The 24,057-nt window shown below is 39.0% G+C and overlaps 1 protein-coding gene across 4 annotated transcripts in view; it reads left to right on the top strand.

The window, feature by feature from the left end:
* scp2a (sterol carrier protein 2a) overlaps positions 1 to 24,057 on the top strand; it is an 81,620-nt gene extending 57,563 nt beyond the window's left edge. For 3 of the 4 annotated variants that reach the window (XM_072574189.1, XM_072574188.1, XM_072574191.1), the window contains 4 exons: positions 2,361 to 2,460; positions 12,071 to 12,200; positions 18,344 to 18,423; positions 23,469 to 24,057. In XM_072574189.1, coding sequence (XP_072430290.1) covers positions 2,361 to 2,460; positions 12,071 to 12,200; positions 18,344 to 18,423; positions 23,469 to 23,564 — 406 coding nt within the window. In that variant the 3' untranslated portion in view covers positions 23,565 to 24,057. The remainder of the gene's footprint in view (positions 1 to 2,360; positions 2,461 to 12,070; positions 12,201 to 18,343; positions 18,424 to 23,468) is intronic. The other variant, XM_072574190.1, reaches the window with a different exon arrangement.

Genomic DNA, 24,057 nt, shown 5'->3' with positions numbered 1-24,057 from the left:
ATAATAAAGAAGGCAGAAGGCCCATCTGCCAAGCACTGCCAGTCAATCAGAGCCCAGTCGCCAGCTGTCTTGGGCAAGCAGAGAGTGCTGGAAGTGATGAACCTTCTTAAAAGTATTGTCAGCAGATCTGGGCACCACAATTTCGGAAGGATATATTGGCCATGGAGGCAGTGCAATGCAGGTTCACAAAGCTGATACAAGGACGTCTGGTGTTACGAGGAGAGGTTATACAAATGAACCATGTTTCCTCTAGAATTTAGAAAGGTGAAGGGTGATCTGATCAACATCTTCAAGATATTAACATGAGAAGACAGGATAGATAAAAATAAACTATTTCCACTGGTTGGGGATTCTAGAACTAGGGAGGCACAGTCTGAAAATTAGGGCTAGACCATTCAGGAGAGCTGAGAGGAAGCACTTCTACACACAGAATGGTAGATGTTTGGAGCTCTCTTTCACAAACAGCAATGGATGCTAGATCAGTTTTTCCTTTTGGATCTGAAGAAGATAAGCTTTTGTTAAGCAAAACATTCAGAGATATGGCCAAAGGTATATGAAATTAAGTCACAGTTCAACCATGATCTCACTGAATGGTGGAGCAGGCTGGAGGGGCTGAATGGCTTACTCCCGTTCCTATGTTCCTTTGGAAGATACCATAGGGAAATCCATCTGGGATTCCAACTGCAATACCATGCAGCCTTTATTTAATCTCTGAGCCTAAACTAAATTGCAGGTGGACTTGAGGGCAAAGGTGAGAGAAAGTGAGGACTGTAAATGCTGGAGAGTGAGAGTCAAAAAGTGTGGCGCTGGAAAAGCACAGCAGATCAGGCAGCAAGGAGCAGGAGAGTCGACATTTCAGGCATAAGTCCTCCCACAACGTCGACTCTCCTGCTCCTCAGATGCTGCCTGACCTGCTGTGCTTTTCTACACGACACTTGAGGACATAGGTGTGAACTGGCTTATGAATCAAGCTAATTGAAACCCTAGGGATGGTAGGTGCAATCTTCTGTGAGCACCTTACTTCCTCCGATTTAACTGATGTGGGGTCTTTCTAACATTTAAGTGCCATGGTTTCTACCACGTGAAGCTCCGTTAAATCCAGCCCTGTCTGTCGGCCAGTAAGCTAGAAGTAGGGCTGGACTGAACAAGAGTCTTTCTACACATCAAATAGAATTTATAACCTAAAATACAGCAGAGGCTCCTGATTAAAAGTTTGAATATTGTGAGTATCTCTCCCACAAAGTGTAGTGAGTGAGTGGAGAAAATAGTAAGAAGAGGTAAGTTCTTTACGCAGAGAGTTGTGAATGCATGGAATGTGTTGCCAGCTGTGATGGTGGAAGCAGAGTTCTTGGGGACATTTAAGCGACTGGTGGACATGCACATGGATAGCAGTGAGTTGAGGGGTGCGTAGATTAAGTTATTATATTTTACATTAGGATTAAATCTCAGCACAACATCATGGGCCAAAGGCCCTGTTCTGTGCTGTACTTTTCTATGTTCTAGGTACTGTAAATTAATCCAGTCAGTTACAGAAATGTAGTCTTCAGCCTTTGTTGATGGGGGATATTATCCTATTGTTCTTTGCGTGGCTGAGATTTGTGTCATCACTGTATAGGAACTCATAACTGTCATCAGATGTCTGAATTAATGCATTGAGAATTAACTCAGTTCAGTCAGATGTAGAAAGTAAAACTCTCAGTGCTTACATGTGAGGCAAGTTTCATGCTGGGAAATTCTACAAACTGCATACTGTTGGAATGCACTGATGCAATTGAAAATTCTCTCTTATTGAATTAAAAGCAATGTAGTGTAACCTATACTTTTTAGATGAGCTGAGACTTTGAAGTAAGTTCTTTAGTGAAGGGAATACGAACCATAGAATATAATTCATTAGGCAAATCCAATCATTTTAAGATATTAATTTTTAAACTTTATTTCAAACCTCTCTTGAAATTGCTAATTGCAATTACTGTGGAAAAACAAACTTTATTTTCCAAAATTCTTTTGAATGCTTGTAGGGGAATGGTAACAGTGTTTCCTGTTGTGACAGTTTGTACAATTGAGAAAGATGTAGGACTTAACTAACCTTTTTCAATGCAAGATTTTCAAAATTAACTGTTCATTTGTACATTGCTGCTAATGGAAATGTTTGCTTTGCAGGAATAAAATCCCTCCATTTGTGCTGTACCCACCATGGGAGTTTTGCATTTTCTATACATTTGCATTTCTATTTCTTATTAAAGTTCTAATTTTCCTATACCAGAAATAAAGTTTTCAATGAAATGCATGACATAAGATGTGCTATTCAGACAATGTTCTTTAATGTTTTTGGCTTTAAACTATTGTGTTCTCATTTTCAGAAGACAAAATGTCCAAGCAGTTCTGACCAATGCTGTGGCCAATGTCAATGGATTCAAAGCCCAAACTGTGTTTAGAGAAATTGAGAAAAAACTTCAGGAGGTGAGGCCAATTTTTGACTCCTAACATCTGTTGAAGTTTTAAAAAGATAAATGATTGTGAATTTAGTGAATAAGCTATGTGTTCTCTTACCCCGATTGAGGCTAAGCTCCTTCTATTTGCCATTAGCTGTAATACTGAAATGCTTTTGTTAAGCAGTTTGAACCCTATTCACTACTGCTATGAAACAACACTGTAAAGCTGACTGGCATGAAAGAAGAAATAGTGTGCGCTTCTACAGTACAGAGTACTTCGATGTGACTAGGGTTGAGACCTATGTTTACGCTAATTAGACAATTTGCCTCCTATTCACTTTCTTCCTACCTGCAAAAGCACGTTGAAATTAGAAACGTAGGCAGAATATTGAGGGCACTTCAGTTAATTTTAATATATGGGAGAGCTACTAGATTTTATGGCCATAAGGAGACCATTCAGTCCTTTGTTCCCGTGCCAGTCCTTTGATAGAGCTATCCACTTGGGCAATTCCCTGCTCGTCCTCCATTGCATAGCAATTTAGTTTTCTTTTTTAATATCATATTGCCACTTCTTATTCTTCAGTCTGCTTACGATATCTATTCAATTAGTGCCTTATTTGTATTTTTTTTTCCCCTCATGTCTGCCTGGTTCTTTTAATAATTATTTAAAATAAGTTTCAATTCTCCTTTCCCAGTTGAAGTAGTTTCTCACTCTACCATACCCATCCTTCCATAATTTTGAACAATTCTATCTTAACATTATGAAGTCTCCCTGCTCTTCCAATGCATCCATGCATTCCAATACTGTGCCATTTTCAGAATTTTCCAACACGATTCCTCGTGTAATCGTTGAGGGTTTTACTTTATTCTGCTGAGTTTTTCTAGCAATTTCTGTTTTTAGGTTATGATTTCCAGCAGCTGCAGTTATTTTGTTTTTATCTGTTCCCAAACTAAGCTAGTCCCATTTGCCTGGGTTTGGCCCATGACTCCAAGCTTTTCCTATTCATGTATCTGCAGTTGTAACTGTACCCACTTCCACTGCTTCTTTTGGCAGTTCATTCTACACACAAAACATTCTCTGCATAAAAAAGAAAAAAGTTACCCCCATATCCTCTTTAAACTTTTCTCCTCTCTCCTTATAAAATGCCCCCTAGTTTTGAACTCCCCCATACTAAGGAAAAGACCTATGCTATTCACCTTATCTATGCCCCTCATGATTTTATAAACCTCTACAAGGTCACCCCTCAACCTCTTGTGCTCCTGTGAAAAAAGTCCCAGCCTATTTTTATAATTCAATCCCTCCATTCCCAGTAACGTCCTGGTAAATCTTTTCTAAACCCTAATAATATCCTACCTATAGCAGGTGACCAAAACTGTACACAGTACTCCAGAAGAAGCCTTCACCAGTATCCAGTAACAACTTCAACATGACGTCTCAACTCCTAGACTCCAACATTTGAGCAATGAAGGCAAGTGTGATAAATGCCTTCTTAATCACCCTGTCTACCATGATGCAAATTTCAAAGAATGATGTTCTTGGACCCCTAGGTGTCTCTGTACTAAAACACTATCTGGGGCCCTACTGTTAATTTGTATAAACCCTGCCCTTGTTTGTTTTACCAAAATGCAATATGTCACATCTGTCCAAATTAAACTCCATCTGCCAGTCCTGACCCCATTGATGAAGATGATCAAGATCTCTTTGTTATCTTAGATAGCCTTCATCACTGTCCAATATACCAGCAACTCTGATGTCATCTGCCTCCCAAACTCTTATCCAAATTGTTTTACATAAATGACAAACAGAAGTGGACCCAGTACTGATCCCTGTGGAACACTGCTGGACACAGGCCTCCAGTCCAAAAAACAACCCTACACCACCAACACCCTCTGTCTCCTATCATCAAGCCAATTTTGTGTCCGATTAGCAATTTCACCTTGAATCCCGTGCGATAAAACTTTACTAATTAGTCTGCCATGCAGAACCTTGTCAAAGGCTTTAGTAGAGTCCACAGTATGCTGATTATCCCTAATTAGTCCTTCCCTCTCCAAATACATGTAAATCCTCTCTTTCAGGTTAGCCTCCAACAACTTACCCACCACCAATGTCAGGCTCACAGGTTGAAAGTTCACAGGCTTCTCTGTATAGGCTTTCCTAAACAATGGCACGACATTAGCCATTCTCCAGTCCTCCAGGACCTCACCCGTGCTTCTCAACAATACAAATAATTCTGCTAGGGACCCGCAATTTCTTCCCTAAATTTTCAATATCCTAGGATACACTTGATCAGGAACCAACGATTTATCCAACTTTGTTTTCTAAGACCTCCAGCACTTCCTTTTCTATCATGTTACCTGCTTTCAAAGCATCAGTGTTTATTTGCCCAAGTTCTCTAGCCTCTCTTTGTTTCTCCACAGTAAAAAATGATGCAAAATATTCACTTAGTATCTCTCCCATCTCCTGAGGTTCAACACATAGACATCCTCGTTGATCTTTAATAATGCTGACCTCTGAGACACACTACTCTCTACAGTCTGTTAAAGTGGTAGTTCTGTTCCCGTGTGATCTCACATTCTATGAAAATCACGTAATAGTAGCACCATTTAAACCATTGGGACCAGAATCACAATTATAACCAATACAGGTAAATAAAGTTCATGACCTACATATAATGGATTAAAGTCTTTAATCACATTGTAGTCCATTCGCATTGAAGAAACACAATTTATAGCAGAACCGACTGTACCTCTGTGGGTTCTGATAAACAACTGTTCATCACTTTCTTTTAAAGCAAAGTTGAATCCGTGATGTCATTGCTCCTTTAATTCCGTGGACCTCATTTTTTCCAACATCTGTTATGTGACACTTCAGTGAACCTTTCACAAGTAGTGGCAAATCGCCACTGTCTTCGCAATCCTCGTCAATATTTAATTCTTTAAGTTAATCATGATTGCCAGACAGTTGTCACTCTGAATCTTTGCAGTTTATTATGTGATATTGCATTTCTATGCAATTTATAAATAATGTTGGTATTGATGTCTGTAATGGAGTTTATACAGCTACAAGCAGTAAACTGTGATGCAGGTTGTTGTAGTTTCTTATATCCGTTTTATAGACTTTCTCACAAAACAACAGCTTGTTCCTTCCCTACTATTATGATGCTTGGCACTGAATATCTCTCTGTGTATCACAAGAGTTAATCTTATTTATGCAAGCAACATATTTTGCAGCTCACATACTATCAAAAAAAAAGACAAGAATCAGTGGCAACATGGTAAAAATGTAAAACTTGTTCACAGCATAATAAACAAAGAACACAATGATAGGGACAGAATAAAGGCCTTTGGTGTTGATGTGAAATCTAAAGCAGATGTGTGTTAATGTGAAATGCATTGGCTTGACAGGCCTTTAGCTGGTGTTGTACAGTTGGCTCAAACCTGGATGTTTTCTCTGGCTCCTGTCTACACTTCTCTAAGAAGGTTTTGTCTGCTTTGGATTCAGTTTAAAGCATTTAGTAAATTGATATGAAACAGCTTACTTGAGTGTGTGTGTGTGTATTATTGACATCAGTTGACCTTGTGTGCATGTTTCTACGATGTGTCTTACAGAATGAGATCCAGAGATTTTTAGTCGCAGTGATGGTCAGTGTTTAATTTTCAAGCTTTCTTGTTGGTCTACTTTGAAAAAAAATGGGGACTGTTAATGATAAAAGAAATGCAGTTTGCTTTGATCTGTTGTTGTTAACCTGTGCAAAATTTGTATGACGCTTTACTGATCAAAGTCTGGGAATCATGATAACAATATTCAGCAAAAACATCTACAACTGAAAATCACTCTGCAGGTGCTTCATAGGAAATTATTAAACAAAATCCTGGCATAAGTATTCCCTCGAGTCTGAGTATTGTTCTGCAACCTGGGCAATGTTCACTTTGAGGTTGTTATATGGCAGCAAACATGTTTCATATCTGTTCTACTCAAGATGAGTTTGATCTACACATTACGCTACTTCCTTATTATCTATTCAAGCAAGATGTTACATGGGTTACGCCAATAGATGTGAGATGCCCAAGTTGAGATTCTCATTACTGGTGGGACGTTTCCTATCAAAGGTCCTGTTGCTGTATTTAATGATCAGCTTGATACCATTTCAGGCACTATAACCAAGGAACAATCCTTCAGCCTGGGCTGGTCATATCAACTGAAGACCTGGCTCCTAACAAACTGATATTAGCTCCAGTGTCCTCCAGGTGCTGCTAGTCAGCATCACTGAGAGATGTGCAGTCCTCTTCCTGACTGATGAGAAGAAGGCCATCTCATTAACCCAGATCCATCCAGCCTGGGCACAGAACACCGCATGAATCAGTGCTGTGGCTTCACAGAAGAGGCATGGCCAACAGTATCACAAGAATGTCAATGATCTCCTGCACCCTGCAAGAGTAAGTGGTGTCGTCATCTCTTTCTTCCACACTCACTGAAACTTTTGCACTGCACGACTATCTGTTCGAGGGTGATGGTTTGCTATCTTTAGCACCCCATGCAAGATATCCACTGAAAGGCTAACTCCCATTTCACTGTCTCAAACTACTGATGACTCCTGTCCATTGTGCTTCCAAGGCCAGCACTGACCCCAGGACCGTTCTTGTGATGATGTGGAGATGCCAATGAAGCACTAGCTCAGTGAGTAATGTGTTCTGCTTTTGTCAGCTGAGCACAACACCAGCACGTGAATCTGCATTAGCTTTTTCCCTTTTCAGTGGAACTAGCAGCACCCAGGAAGAGGCCACAACTTGCATCATTACTTGTCAGCACCACCATGGAGGAGGGAATGTAAACCCTCAGAGGCTGCACCAGCACAGAGATAATCCATTCATTAGGTACTCCAGATGAGATTAAGGGGACATATCACTGATGTGTGTCTGCAGGCAATCAAAGAAGGAATGCTTCAGAACTCTGACATACAAAGAACTGCTGGAGATTGGGCACCTGCTCAGCCCCATCAGATGCCATGCCTTTATATTGGCTGTAAGTCCCATGGTCAATCTGCAGAGAGAGGCATAGGAACATTGGACAGGTTTGTCATATGCTGGAGAAAGGATGGTGGAGTCATCCCAGATTCTCATTATATTGTGAATCCAGCATGGAAGCAATTATTGTCACCGTGGGAAAGGTGGCAGCCACTTCTAGCAGAATGCTCAGCTGATGCTGGATGTGCACTCCAGACCTGCACTCTATTGCTCTTGCCATGATGCCTAACTTCAAAGGCAAGGCATGAAGGAGACCAGGAATCTTTATCTTGCTCTGCACGCTCTTTTCTCTCAAGAAAGCACAGTAGTTTCAGCAAGCACACAGGGCAAAGGAATGGTACAGACACTGGAAGTTTTTTCCCAGACCAATCCAGACTTGCCAAGGCCCTCCATTGCCTCCCTGTTTGTGATCACAAAGCTTGCAGCAATTCAAGCCAAGGAGGGTTAAGAAACTCTTGGCTTGAAACTCCTGATCAGGCTAGGCCCCTTGCCATCAGGGGATCTTTGGAATTTATAAGAATGAGGACCTACCTTACTGAACTATACAAGATTTTTAGTGGAGCTGACAGGGAAGATTCTGTGACATTGTTGCACCTTGTGGAAGTCTTTAGGACCATACATCATCATCTCAGAATAAGGAGTCACACATTTAAAGCAGAGATTACAGGAATCTTTTGCGCCTTTTTATTGCAGCAAACTGCCAAGGCTGGACCACAAAAGTATACTCAAGGCTGAGATAGAAGATTTTTTAGTCAGTAAGTAATCAAGGCTAACAGAGAAAAGGCAGTAAAGTAAAGCTTCAGGATTATCAGATCAACCACAATCTCATTGACCGAGAAGACTCAATGGGATCTCAGGATCCTCAAGCTCACCTTCCTGAAAGCATTCCTTTCACTGCTACATATCCTCCTATAGCACATCCCTCCACCTTTGCCAGTTCACATTCTGTGGAGTACAGTACACCATTCTGAAGCATAACACCCTGTCTAGGCTGCACTGCATGGCATCACTTGACCGGTCTAGGCATCAGAACCTCCTCTTCGTGAGATCTACAGTCTGTACCACAATGGTCCTGGTTGAAGTGTAAACAGTGCTGTATCTCTCCTCAGCTGCAGTCTAAGGATTTCTTTGAGGTGAGCCATAACTGGAGAGGGGTAACAGTTATTATCCTAAAACCACCCTTGTTTGGGCTAAGCTTAATCCTAACACACACATTCATTCCTTGATAGACAAGACACCACTCAGCAGAGGTACAATACGCGGGAAGGAAAGCAATCTCTTTTTTTTTTCTTTAAATACCTTTTGTGTTGTCATCTTTTCCGGTAAAAACAGCCGATAACCCACAGTTCTTCTTAACTCCCGACTTTTTCCAAGCAATCACATGATGAATGTCCGGTAATGTCCAAGCTGCATTCTATTCAATTGCTGAGTAAATGGTCACAATTGCAGATATCAAGGTAGGACTTGACGCGATATCTGAGGGAACAGCTTGGTCTCAAAGGGGAAGTTAAATCAAGTCATGGTAACTTTCTTGTTCTGCCTTATGTGCCATGCCACAAACCACTTTACCCCCATGCTCATTTCTTCACAATCTTCCTGTGGTGTGTGAGGGTATGGCAGATATATTGCATTCATTTTGCAACTAAAAGAAACATTTATGTCTCCCAATTTGGATTGCAGCCTTTATGAACAGTTGTTTATCTTATCAATATGCTGAAGTTCCAATCTTGTGTTTGAAGAGTGACTTGCAGGTTTCGCTTATGACCCATGATTTAGCTGCAATTCTTCATGTCCCCTTATTGTGATCCATGTGGTTCTTATGACCATTCACTAGCCCCCTTCATCGGTACCACTTCAGATCATCATTAATCTACCTACTTTACCCCTGGAATGCAGAATTCTCATGATGTCTATGCCCTGGCTAGCCCTGCACCTGCTCCATATCGAGGCAAGCGTAATCATGACTAGTTTAACTTTTGAGACTAAGCTGTCCTCTCAGATTTACTACCAGGTCCTACCTTACTGTCTGACTGCTTACTACTTGGACTCCTGAGTTAGGAATGGCGAAAATATAACCAGCCTCTGCTTCAATGCTTATGGCTCCAACTGATCAATGCAGATGACAGAATTGTGCCGGTATGTTCACATAACAGAGACGGCAAGTATACTCGGAGTCTATATAATGTAATTTGAGTGATGCGCCCTCCATGAGGGATAAAATAAAACAGTGCTATGATACTGATGCATATTTATATTTTTGTAAAATGTTCTCTTGCAAGTAAAAAGTTAAATGTATTAAACCATTGTACTTTAAAGGCTACACATGAGATAGATTAGAATGGTTACATGAGCAGTATTCCAGGGATGATTTTGGGATTTGCTTTCAGTTTAATTTCTGAATGGACCCTTTTTCCTTTTATTTTTCTTTTCATACCCAGTGCTTTCACGCACAACTGTACTTTTGTTTTCTCATCACCAAATAATGTTGCTTTTCCTATTTATCCACCACCACTCAATTACCTGTATTTCCAATTAATTACCAATTTACATGCAAATGCTGTCAGGGCAGTGCAGTGACACCAAAGATGAGGGAAAGGGGGGAGGAATTAAATCAAAATAGAACTGAAGAGAGAAAATTGACTCTTTGTACCCAAGGAAATGTACTGTGAAACAGATGTGCCTTTCTACTCAAACAGCCTAAGCTGCATTAAGCGGCTAACATAAACTGATCTATAGGGAAGTGGCATTTGCTTATTATAGTATATTTTAAATTTGAGTAAGATCTTGCGTGACAGATTGTTTGGCCTTGTCTAAATTCTGAAATAACACAGAGATTATCTGTGAAAGTAGAGATTTTATGCAGGCTTTTACATTATTCAAGAAGTTTACATTTCAGAAACAAGAGTTAGCATAAAACTGTTTATTTTACATTATAAAAGTGCTTATTTTAGTTATTGATTAGTCAAAAACAGTTAAATTGACCTTCCAGTGCGATGCTGTCTTGAACGTTTGGAATAGCTTCAAATCCCAGCTTGTGCAAAGTCAACCAATGTTGCAGAATGTCATGCAGATGTTTAAACTGGTCTTAATGCCATCGGTATAGAAAATAAAAGGCTTCATTCGGAGTTAGAGCATGCCATGCCAATGGATAATCAGCACTTGTACAAGATGCTGGATTAGTGGTGCTGGAAGAGCACAGCAGTTCAGGTGGCATCCAAGGAGCTTCGAAATCGATGTTTCAGGCAGAAGTACTTCATACTTCCAGCACCACTAATCCAGAATCTGGTTTCCAGCATCTGCAGTCATTGTTTTTACCTACTTGTACAAGATGATCAGCTATAGAATGGATTAATGACATTTCCTGTTTATTCCATGAACATCAGTAAGGACGAGGTTATTAATGTAATAATGTTTGTGCTAGTAGCTTTAGCTTGTCAGTGCAACCTGATTTAATGTTTTCTTCTGTTGAGATATTAAATATCGCAACCATGCTAATCCGAATTTTCTGATATTTTGACCAGTTGAGTGTTTTTAAAACTGACAAGTGATTATTTTGGAAAACATAGTTTTAGTTGACACCAATTGAAGTAATTTTCAACTTGTTTCAAAGTCATCTGGTATTATAGTTGGATATTTCCGTGATGCAGCCAACTTGTCAATTTATTGAAAAGCGCAGAAATGTGGACCTTGCTATGACCTGCAATGCAAGTCCTTAAATTATTACATTGTCTGTTGAGTATCATCTTCTTTCATGGGTTTATCTTTAATTGCTGATGTTCTTAAAGTTGTATCTCTGTTTCATTTTGCAATTGGAATTCTGACCCACGCTGTGAGTATTTAAATTTGAACCCAGACTTATTGGTACACTATTTATGTTAGATAACCATGTATTAAATGACTCCTGACTGTGACTATAAATTCACATTTATTGCCCATTTAAGTTGAATGTTAAATTACTGTTGGCAGTTGAGGTCCTTAAAATCTTTGGAGTGAGCAGCCTAATATCTGAAAGGTGCTTGGTGTGGACCAGTGTAAATGGAGCAATCAAGCACCTCACAAAGGAAATCTGTGTAGTTAAGTAGTTAAATATTGTTTTGATTTTTGGCATTTGCCACAATTAACAATTCCTTATGTGAACTCCAATGCGTTAAACATTTGTCACAATTTGTCATTTGAATATCCCTATCTCATTACATTTTTCCACGACATAGCAGGTCTACGAAAAATCCTTTGCAGATGGTACAGTTTAGGAATTTCATGCCTGCTTGAAAAGTTGTTGACAATCTTGATACTGTGCTGTTACTATTGTGTAGTTCTTCATTAATGCCATTTGGAGTGTCATTTTGTTGTCGGTTCACCCCTAGTTAATTGCTTCCTCCCTGATAAAAATAAAGGATGGAGGCTAAAGCTGAAGGAAGGAACAGCCATTCAATAATGAGCTTTTATCTTTAATCCTGTGCAGGAGTGCAAAGTAAAGCCATGGTAATTATGTGTATTCTACTTGAGGTTTAGACTGACTTGATATATTGCCGCTCAGAACTATTTGACTAAGATTAATCTTACTGAAGTCAAAAAGAGTATTAATTTCCTATCCCCGTGTTTTTTTTTCCTAGGAAGGAGAACGTTTTGTGAAGAAGATTGGGGGCGTGTTTGCATTTAAAGTCAAGGATGGCCCTGGTGGAAAAGAAGGATTATGGGTAGTAGATGTTAAGAATGGGAAAGGATCTGTGGATTTCAATTCTGGTAAGATGAATTTTCTACTATAACAAATAAAAGGATTTTTTTTTTGCCCTTTCATCATTAATGATATAAAGGAAGCACCTGCATACTGGTGTCTAGTAGCGACCATTATTTTTATAATTTATGACTTGCTGCTGGTTGTTTTGGAGGCTTGGGAGCATTTGTGTGTAGCACTCCCATATGTTAAAACATTCCATGAATGCTGAACACTGTCCATGCCATAATGTTCACATTAAATTCCGCTTCAGTTATATTAATGAGTTTTCCTCAAATTATTTGTTCTTAAATTCCTCTGCCTAGCAACATTCAGCAATTTTGGGTTTCTAAGGGGGAGAAAAAAGCCTACAAGAAAAACATACAGGATGATTGGTCATTAGAAGGCCAATTTTAGTGAAGTTTCCAATGTTCTTACTAGCTGCTTGCATACAGTGACTCCTGTGTTCTACGTGTGGCTATTGGCACGCTAATCGCAGCATTAACTTTTAGTTCTGCATGTTGCTGCCATGCATAGCCTTAGAGGCTGGCACAGCTGGTAAGAAAATTCTAATAGAATTAGTGGGAACACTGATAATGACCCAAAATTTTCTGGAACTGGTTAATGAATGATGCCTACTATTAGTTAAATTTCTCTTGTCCAATTAATTTGCTTGATATTTGGTACGGCAAGCAATTGAAAGTATGAAAGAGGAGCAGTGTAGCACACAGTATGCGGCAACTGGGCCTGAATGAACAGAGAAGGTATCTTTGGAGTTCTTTGATCAATTAGATTAAAGCATCATCAATGCGCAACTCAAGCTCTGTACAAGGAAGTGAAGGTTAGAATAATCAGGTGCAGGAAGAAAGAGGGAGAACAGGGTTGGATTAAGAGCAATAGGATTTTCTCGCACATATCCAACCAAAATTAAAACCTGGAATAATGAGATTTCACATTTTGTTGTTAATTCTCAGTACCAGAGAGGCTGACTGGCAGGCACAAACGTGTCACATCGTTTGAAGCATTGATTGAATTTCAATTATCCCGCTCAGCTTTCTGGATTGAATTTAATTCACATTTTACAGAGCAAGTACTGACAGTATATGTGTCTCAATGCATTTAAATGGGATCTAGACTGATGTTTTTGAGAAACAAGTAGCATTTCCAATAGTAACTGTTCATTTTCTGCATTTAATCAAGCAACTGCATGATTTTTATGTAGTATCTGCACATAAATAACAGACTATTAGCCTTTGTTATTTTGACAGTGATTTTGGGGCTAATACTCAAGATCATAGAGCAGGTCAGAAGAAGGTATTCTTAACATCAAGCCAATCTTTGTTTTCTTTCATTTAAAAAAAATCTGATTAAAACGTGGGAGAGTTTGAATCAGGCACTTAAAGTGTTTTTAATTTTCTTTCCCCTTTTTGAATATGTATCTTTCTCTCTAGACCACAAAGTTTCATAGTTATTTAATCAGAATGTATGTTTTGCAATTGATGCAAGTTGAAGTTAATCTTGCATCGAGCTGAAGTCTCCTAATGCAGCAAGCTAATGGAACTTGTATCGTATGTTGTCACTTCTCTTCAATTAAGACTAATATTTCACATTGAAATTCAATAACAGGCTATGTAGAATGGCATCTAACGAAAGTTAGGAAGGAAAAGCGGCATGTGGAAGTGAATATGCTGAAATAGCATGTTTTAAAACTAGTCCTTTTCATTGTCTTTTTAAAAGCTAATGATCTGAGGTTCTTCTTTAAAGTATAACATCTTGACAATTGCATCTGATAACAGTAGATCACTTAAAATCACAGAGGTGTTATAACATGGGAGGAGGCTGGTTGATACTTTGTGTCTGTTCCATCTTTCTGCAAGAGCAATTCACTGTGTACCACTCTCCTGCCTTCTCTGAGTAACCCTGAAAGGTTTTCCTCTTCTGATAATTCCAGCATTCTCACACAAGTAGATCAAGCAATGAGGGTTGAAATAAAGAAATAAAGCATAACATTCAAGTTGCTAACGGAATCAAGGAATCACAGGATTGTGCTAACCATTCATAATTGTATTGAACAGCAGAATAGATTCACAGGGCCATATTGGCTACTTCTGATCCTATTCTTTATGTATATTTGGTAAGGTTTAGTTTGTTCACCCTGCGTCAACATGATGGTTGCAACAACTGAGACATTTGGAGATGGTCAATGTTGCCCTTGACGATCCTGAACGATGGAATAGCCATTGTCTCACCTCCGAAGCAAGCAGACACATAGTGAAATATATTATAGAACTGTTTTTAAAAAAAAATTATAGCAATTTTGTTGAACGTTAAAGGAAGCTAGGAGTGATGAGTGTACTAGTGTATTTGATGAGCCACTTTTGTTAAAATTACCACTTCCAGCAAAACGTATGGTCTGTCTCCTGTTCCAGTAAATGTGACTGGTGTGAGTTAACTTTCTCATCAATAGTGCTCACCAAAATGTTGACTGACAGCAGTAATACCGTTAAGCTAGGCTGCCTCGTTGAAGCTTGTCACTGATGCCACACAAGTGGTCGTTTATAACAGGCAATGATACCTGTTATAAATTAGCCCAAATGTGAGCACAACTTGTTGCATGTGGACATGGACTGCATCATTCTGTGTGGATATGAGAATAGAACTTAATGTTTCAATCTTTCAATGAAGGGAAGGTTATTAATAAAGCAGCTGTAGAAGGTTGGACCTAAAACACTGTTCTGAAGATTATATCAATATTTAGGGGTTGAGGAGAAAAAGCCTACAACAACAAGGACAACAGTCATTGCTTATGCCATTTGTGATTCCTGCCACTATTGATATATCTTTTATTTCAGTTTTCCCAAGTGCTGCTTGGTACCATTCCTCATTTAATGCAGATTCCTGAAGAAAGGCTTATGCCCGAAATGTCGATTCCCCTGCTCCTTTGATGCTGCCTGACCTGCTGCGCTTTTCCAGCAACACACTTTTCAGCTCATTTAATGCTGCCTTGATGTCAAAGGCTGTCACTCACTACTTCTGGAATTCTGTATTTGTTTTTGCTCCATATTGGACCAGCGCTATAATGTGGCTATGGTATAGCCCAACATAATAGTGAGGTGATAAAGTAAACCATGGCTCATATTTTGATGGTCCAATTTCTCAACAAAAGCAGTGATGATTTGAGTCTGGCTCAAGAAGTTAGGCACAGGCCATTGAAAGTGAACCCCCTCAGCAATACCTCCCCGCCTGGAACCCTCGAAAATGTCCATAAATATAGAAGACTTCAGATGCTTCTGATTAAATTAACTAATGTAGTTACTCAGGAAAATTTAGACTACATTATTTAATAGTCCAAGTGCTGAGTAAGTATTAAAGTGAACCCATGATAACCTCACACACTCCAACTGTGCCTCCCCCAGACTGTGATCTGAGCCTCCTCTTCATCTGCAAAGTCCCAACCACAGTTCCTAATACATTCAGACTGAACTGGACTAATTTCCCCACTCTTACCCGATTTTCTTTTTCTTGAACCCACCCAACCAACCCTTCATACTTGTCTACCCATCTTGCACTCTATCCCCATCTACGCTAGCATCCTACACCTTACCCATCTGGCATCTTACCACCTGGCACTGTACCCCCTCCCCAACTGCCAAAGTATATGTCAGGACCTTTAAATTTCAGAATATGGCAGCTGACTGGTATGAAAATGGGCTGTGATTTACCATCCTCTAACCATTCTGCGCTATGAAAGAATTGTCAGAATGCAGGTACGACTCCGCATTTCTGGAGTCCTGCACAGAATCTTCTCTCAAAAACACCGAGCTCCCTTCATTTGTGAAAAAAGAAGGGCTGCTACTCTCTGGAAAATTTGGCCTATGATCTTCCGATGGCACATGTAACACTCCAGAGTTACAGTATTATTTGAATAAAGATTGAGCATTGCTATCACCTACAGGAACATCGGGGATGCGGAATCAACTTTGCTTATTGAACCCAAGAAGCTTTCTTAAGGCAGATCCAAGTTTGAATTGCAACTCTAACTACAGTTATTTTCAAAGAGGAGATTGCAAAATAAAAGTGTGCCTTTCATACTTACAAAAAAAAAGAGAACCACAAGTTTCAGGGTATCATGGATAAACAAAAGAGGTCACAAAAAATTAAACTGGAAAGTTTTTGTTTATAGGTGCTAATTCTGGAAAAAGATTCAATCTGCCAGCAGTGGTTTGGAACATGACACTGAAACCTTGCACCTTTAATACCAAATGACTTTAAACTCTAATTTTTGCTTTGGATTGAAAAATGGATGACAATTCTTATGAAGTGTAAGATATGTTCACTTATTTATCTCTTCCAGATCCTGCCCAAAATGTAATGAATTTCTATCATGCAAACATTCTGTGGGAACTGAATCTGCAGGAAACTTGTGCTTTGTGCATGCTGTGCTTTTTATTGAAGGATAAGGAGTGAGAGAATTACACAAGGCTATTTACTGGCAACTGTAACATACATTCTGCTGGAACAAGGCCACATATCATTTTTTTTAAAACCTGAGGTTACAATGCTGAATCTCCGTTAAATCGTTTTGAATTTTTTTGTTGTTGTTGGAGAAGCTGTGGGTTTTCTTTTAATAAAGGGCTATGCATATCAATCCTTTAATTTTATTAAATCATACATTTTCAAAATGTTTAATGGGATATTGATATCTCATTCGAGTTTTAAGATGCATATCCACTTTAAGACATGTGTTCTTCCAAAGCAAAATTGTTATTTGATGGTTTGCTGCATTTGTTTTTTTAATATTTTCCATGGAGGCAGCTGTTTTTATGAGATGATAAATTATAAGAAGCGAAAATGTTTGCATCATAGAAATTCATTATATGCCGGGCAGGATCTGGAATATATAAATAAGTGAACATATCAACCTGTTGCACTTCATTAGAGTTGTCATCCATTTTTTTCAATCCAAAGCAAAAATTACACTTTAAATGGAGGATGAGACATTAAAGAAACCGCTCGTGTGAAATGGATCTCATAAATTTGTTTCAAGGAATAGATAGACTGCAAATAACCAATATAGAGAGAGCAGGGCAGTAGAGTTTAATATCCTATTAGCAGATGTTAAAAAGCTGTAAAGATGTCACATTTCAACAGTTCAATATAATTGGGTATCCCCCTCTCAGGTGCTGAGTCTGTTGCCAAGAGCCTAAAAATCTGCTGTTATAAGTCTGATAAGCTAAAGAGAACAAGAGAAAAAGACAGAACTGAGCAGAAGACAAGATGGTAGAACGAATTTTACTAAATCAAAAATTATTCAATCAAAACTTGCAATGCTGTGGAAATGTTGTTGACAGCAAATCTTTTTTATGTGTATGATTTACTTCACCAAAGTTAAAGACGCTGACTTGCATTTATTGTCATCTCCTGCTGAAAGAATTCCAACTACCAGTTTAGAAATATACAGGAAGTGATGAGTTAGTGAGTAGGTTAGACGATTGCCTGTCAATGTTTATATTAGTATTCATGGGATGTGGACGTAACTACCTCGGCCAGCATTTGTTGCCCATTCCGAATTGGTTAAGAATCAACCACGTTGCTATAGGAATCAAGCCACCTGTAGGCCAAACCATTTAAGGATAGCAGAATTATTTCCTTAAATGATATTGGTGAACTAGATGAGTTTTTAATGACCATTGACTGTAGTTATATGATCACTATGAGACTAATTTGTTGTTTCAGATATTCCAGTTTTAGGGCCAATGTTTAAATCTTAGCTAGACTGATATGAGAAAAATCCCGACCGGCTCCAATTGTCACTCCAGTCAACTGGATTTCAGTTGTCAGAATTTGGTCACTCCTGTTCACACTGTAGAAATACCTACATCTAACAGTAATTGGCAGTTTCACTCTGTGTAGGATTTACAAAAAACTGGTACGCTCTTTTAGTGTTTAGGTTTGCTCCTTTATGTTAAAATGTTGGAATATAGTAGAAGAAATTTTACTATAGTTCTGCAGATACAAGGTGCTGATGTATAGCTTTTCCCATCATTGGTTATGACAACTTAAGAAAGGCAATTTATAGTGAGTGAGCTCAACCATGCTTTGTTTTGATTAAGGCTGTAAATGGATTTCCTTTCAAGAAAACTTAACTTTTGTTTTCTGTGTCTGAATTCAGAGAAGAAAGCAGACTGCACCATAACTATGTCTGATGATGATTTGTTAGCTTTGATGACTGGCAAGATGAACCCCCAGACTGTAAGTAGTTTCCATATAAAATGTTAAATAGAAGGCAGGATTTATTAAATCAATTGCTTACTTTTCAAATTGAAGAGTATTTGGCTAAATGCCTTTTTTCTGCATTCCAGAATATTGCTTTTAACACCTGATGTAGCAAAATGAATAATGGAAACAAAATTCAGACATGGCATCAAGCTCCCCAAACATACACGATGATACATTTTGCTGGAAAATTGCATTCCGTTAAATTTACTTTTTATTGCTATGGCCCACTTGCAAACTCACAAGGTTCACGTGAAAAGTCTGGAAACACACAGAATATTGATTAAATCTTGGAGGAGAGCCCCCATGTCTGTCAAAAATGAAGGAATTGCCACCCCCAACCTAAAAGCGTCTTGTGTTGCCCAAACTGCATTGAAATGTAGCACCAATCAGATCCCTGCCAAAAATTGACTCGGCTCAGACATTGCAGCATACTTAGACTTCTTTGATGTATTTATCCGCATGAACTAAAATGTATCATGGATTAAGAGAAATGTAACACATTTAATAGGAGAAATTTTGGATTTTTGGTAATATAGTGTGTACATGTATGGACTATATTTATCACTTTTTTTTTCTTCTTTTCATTGAACAGACATGACTTTTTATGGCTTGCACTTATTGCTCTGTCCTGAGAGCAGTAAGAATCAACCATGTAGTAGACTTTCTATGTGTCTTTGTCCTGCCAGCCAAATTGTCCAGTTTAAAGTTGAGCTTCACAACTTGTCATGGCAGGTTTTGAATTCATGACCTCCAGTCACCTCGTGTTACAACTATTTGGCTACCAAGCCTATGGTAACTCTTATGCCAATGTTGAGTACCCATCAGGTCAGGTACAGCTACTCTGATCAATGTGCCACTTTGCAATTAGCAATACAAAAAGTAAAATTAAGAATTTAAACTCTGCATATTTATGGAGAATATAAGAGACCACTTGGAACCAAAAAATATTGAAAATAAACCAAGGCACAGAGGAACTAGAAGTAGAACTCTTGCCTCTTGAGTCAAATGATTGTGGGTTCAAGTTGTCGAATTTGAGATGTTCTGCAGAATTATCCTGTTACTGAGATGGTAAGTATGACGCCATAATTGCATGAGAGTTTTAAAAAATCAGATTCGCTCCAAGAAAAGATTTCTCAATTAATTCTTCATGCCTTAGACAGCGAGATTTTGATCATTGAATGTTGAGAGGCAATTTGCATGTATTTCCATATCATTAATTGCAAAACTAATAGTCATAACGTCATGCTTCCAATCTGAAAATCAACTGCACAATCCAAACTGGTAAGTGCAAGTAATTTTATTTTCCTCTAGGGATAGAGTTTGTGACATTTTTGAGCTATTGCTTTAGTCATGCCACCAATGGATTAAGCCATTAAATCCTGCTACTTTAAATTTTAATTTCATCTAGACATCAGTACTGGTCATAGAATCTACAAAATGTATGCCCTGAAGCAACCATGAATAGTCCATTGTGACTATGGGTACCACTTTGTAGTCAAGAAGCCTTAATGTCATAAGGAAATTAAAAAGCAGAAACTGATATTCCCAATTGGGCAGGCAAGTACTGGATGAATGTATGGTAGCAGTTGCCATATGCTCTCTCCGGACTGTAAGTCTTCAAGGACACTGGCTATGATGTGGAAAGTGACTGTGGGGATCATGCTTCATGGGAAGCTGCGAGCCAAAGCTGTCCTTCAGTGGAGCATGGGCACTTTGTCTACAGTGCACTTGATAAGGTCGCATATCGTCTCTTTTATTGAGGTAAAAACAATGACTGCAAATGTTGGAAACCAGATTCTGGATTAGTGGTGCTGGAAGAGCACAGCAGTTCAGGCAGTAAATACTGCTCCTCGGATGCTGCCTGAACTGCTGTGCTCTTCCAGCACCACTAATCCAGAGTCTCTTTTATTGAGACTGACTATTAGCTCCGAGGGCAATACCTGTGCAACCCTGTTTGCATTATATTCATCTTAATTGTTAAAGATGTAAGGGCTCAGGGGTTCCTTCAAAAACAGTCATCTCTGACTTTCCCCACAGATTCTCTTTTAAGTTGATATAGATGGCAGATGTCAAGCTAGTCTGCCTTGTGACATTGTTCTGCTGAGAAAGCATAAGAGAAGGAGACAAGAGTTTCAGCAAGCCCAGCAGCAATAACAGCCTGCAGTGTCAGCTGTACTGTTTGTAAAGGAGAAGACACTGGATGCTATCCCCTTCAAAGGCACAGAGGAACAATGAGACACTGTCTTCATAATGTTCGCTGCTGTTATCTCCAAATGACGGAACGGTAATGACAGAGACTCTGTGCAGACTCAATGGGCTGAAGGTCTGTTCTGTACTATCTGACTCTATGACCAAGAATCATCTTAACCATTATTTCAAAGGATGAGGACTGCAATTAACAATGCTTGGGTGGCAATCCTATCCCAATGCCTATCTAGGTCACACTAGTCTTAATTTCTTTGCTAGTATATTGTTTTGTGAAGCAACTGGGGTCCTCTGTCATCTGTCAATATCTCACTCAGGCGTGTGTCTGGGATTTTGCTGATGCCAGTTTCAGTAGAGACCACCTTTTCGCCATTGAGAGTCAAACAGCTAAGGCATAAGAATTCTCAGACATTACTGGCTCCTCCTGAAGCCAGGACACTATCTGTTGTATCCATGTTGCTTTGAGAGCACCCACATCAGTATCACTTGTGACCATGAAAGGGCTGTATTTCCTTAATTTTAATACATTTGTGACCAATGAGGCCACATTTATAGGTCTGTGCTAGATATCCTGGAAGTGTCACTCTTCTATGTACCATGCAGTAGGAAGTACCAGACTCTCTTTAAGATCCTCAACTGATACAGGGAGACCAGAAGGACCCCATCCAAAACTTGCTCATGAGAGCCATAAGAAATCCACAGACTGACACAGACCCAAGGCCCAGTGCTGCCCATGTTTCCACCAGGGCTGTGCTGAGCAGTTCTTCAGAGAACTGCTCAGACAGGACTATGCGAATAACCCAGACATCGTTATACTGCATTCTTATTAATTCAAGGGACAAGGGTGTTGCTGGCTCGGCCTTAGTTAGCCTGGTTCTAGAGTCACATGAAGACCAGATCAGGATGGCAGTTTCTCTCCCTAAAGGGCATTAGTGAACCAGATGGGTTTTTCTGATAAGTTTCATTGTCATCATTAACTCTTAATACCAGATTTTTGATTAATTCAAATTCCAACTGCAGTGGCATGATTCATCCTCCGATTTCCAGAACATTACTAGAATTTCTGGATTAAGATTAATAGTCCAGTGATAATACCACTAAAGCCATTGCCTCCCCTTGTGCTGCATCTCTCGCAATTTGAGCCAACAAAGAAGATTCTTGGCTGCAAAGGAAATGGGGAGTGAAGGTGAGAATAAACAGAACGTCTAGAAGATCAGTCCATATGAGGAATGCGCACAGTTTCACAGAGCCCAAGAAGCTGGCGATGCCAATTGTCAGCTATTATACAATGATGTGGCTGGAATGAAACTTTGTTTTTAAATTGCTCATATGGCGTGCCAGACCCTGCATCATGTAAATTCAAGATATAACTTGTTTGGTTGCTGTTCTACATTTTTTCTATTGCTGAATAAATGTTGCTTTATCCTTTTTTAATATCCAAATTAAGTCTTCAGTCAAACTTACATTAAATTAGCTACACATATTCTGCTTTGTATATCAGTTGAGAAAAAGCAGCAGTGAGACATGGTACTAAAATTACATAGCTCTGAAATTATCTGAGAGGGTATGAGATACAAGACATCTACAATCTATTCTCATGAGAGCTTTAAGGTTGAGAAGAATTCTGATAAAGTTCTTTCTGACTCTTTTCATTTGATTCTCTTCAATGCTGCACAGTGCACCAAAACTATAACATTACTTAGATATGCGTAACCATGCTCTATGACATTTAACATGCAGGGCAATATTTTTTGCAGCTCTGCCTTCTCACCCAGTAGGGTAAAAACAAGGGCTGCAGATGCTGGAAACCAGAGTCTAGATTAGAGTGATGCTGGAAAAGCACAGCAGGTCCGGCAGCAACCAAGGAGCAGGAAAATCGACGTTTCTGGCAAAAGCCCTTCAGTAGCTGAGTGAAAGTTTTGTTTATTCACTTGTGGGACATGGGCATCATTGTCTGGCTAACACTTATTGTCCATCCCTAGTTTCCCCTGAGAATGTGGTGGTGAGCTGCCTTCTTCAACTGCTGCAGTAAATGTGTTGTAGGCTGACCTACAACACTCTCTTAGAGAGCGAAAAGTGTTGAAAGATGTGTGCAAGATAGGCGCAGGAACTTCCCTTTTATATCACCTTTAGTCTGGAGAAAGTGAAAGGGCTGAGCAGTTCTGGGGTGCCTTTTTAATGAGCTTTGGGGTTCCTTTACCCTGTTTCCCTGATGGAGAGAGATCAAGGTTCCTCCTCCTCTTCCTCTTACCTTGCCATAGTTGATGAGCATCTAGGGTACAGTGAAGAAGTGCGGGTCTGAGTGCATATCCATTATATTTTATATTCTCCTTAATATATTCACCTCATTTAACTGTGCATTTTGTGCTGCTCCTGTTCAGAACTAACTTTAGGCAGACACTACATTTGCAGTCAGAAATTATCATTGTGTCACCCGTACTCTGTTTTTGTTAGAATTTTAAATGACTGCATTCTTAACAAAAGAATGCATGACAATTATATAGTTTTAAAGATTTCAAAGGCTACATTCTTTAAGTCAGAATTTGAAAGGAATTCAGAACAAAAGCAGTCATTCCGTAAATCCAAAAGGATGCTTTGGGTGAGAAACGGAAATAACACTTGAAGCAAAAAGATATTAAGGCAATTATTGAGCTTTACTTTATACCACATTTCTCCCTAAATCGAGAGTCAATTGATTAGATGCATTGTGTCTAAATAAAAAAGTGAAAATTGGTTTCATGATTATCACTTATCTTGTGTGAAACATTCTTCTTTAAATTATTTTTTATTAAAAATTATTTTTCTCTCTCTAGGCCTTCTTTCAGGGAAAGCTGAAAATTGCAGGTAATATGGGCCTGGCCATGAAACTTCAGACTCTACAACTTCAGCCTGGCAAAGCCAAACTGTGAAAATTCATCCCAAGGGATTTTTGCAGCTATCCAGACAAGAGCACCAGCCTCTGATCTCATGATCTGAGAGTGGCAGGTTACCAGGGAAGAGTTTAGGAGCCACTATCTTCATGTTTGAAACAATCTGGAATAATTTCCGATACTTTCTAATTACACTTGAAGTTTGTAATACTGGTATCTTGCTGAGCAGATTTGGGAAAATGCAATTAGTTATATTCTAACTGATTCAGTTGATTTCTGAAAATGATGTAAATGTAACTTTAAATATATTTTGTAAAGTGCTTTATTACTAGCCATATCTCTACATTGAACAAGAATAGCTATCAAACTTTAGGTTCTTAATGGATTCTGCTGTCTCAATTTAAATGATTCACTTTTTAAATTTACCTTTCCTAGCAGGTTCATTGAATTATCACCTTTGCAATTCCTTAATCAACAAATATGCGAGATATTGTAACATCCCTACTAATAAAATAAAATAGCGCCTGCGTTA

The sequence above is a fragment of the Chiloscyllium punctatum genome, chromosome 7 (assembly GCF_047496795.1).
Source record: "Chiloscyllium punctatum isolate Juve2018m chromosome 7, sChiPun1.3, whole genome shotgun sequence".
In the NCBI taxonomy this organism is placed as follows: domain Eukaryota; kingdom Metazoa; phylum Chordata; class Chondrichthyes; order Orectolobiformes; family Hemiscylliidae; genus Chiloscyllium; species Chiloscyllium punctatum.
Note: the sequence above shows the minus strand (reverse complement) of the source record. Positions and strands in the feature narration are given on the sequence as shown.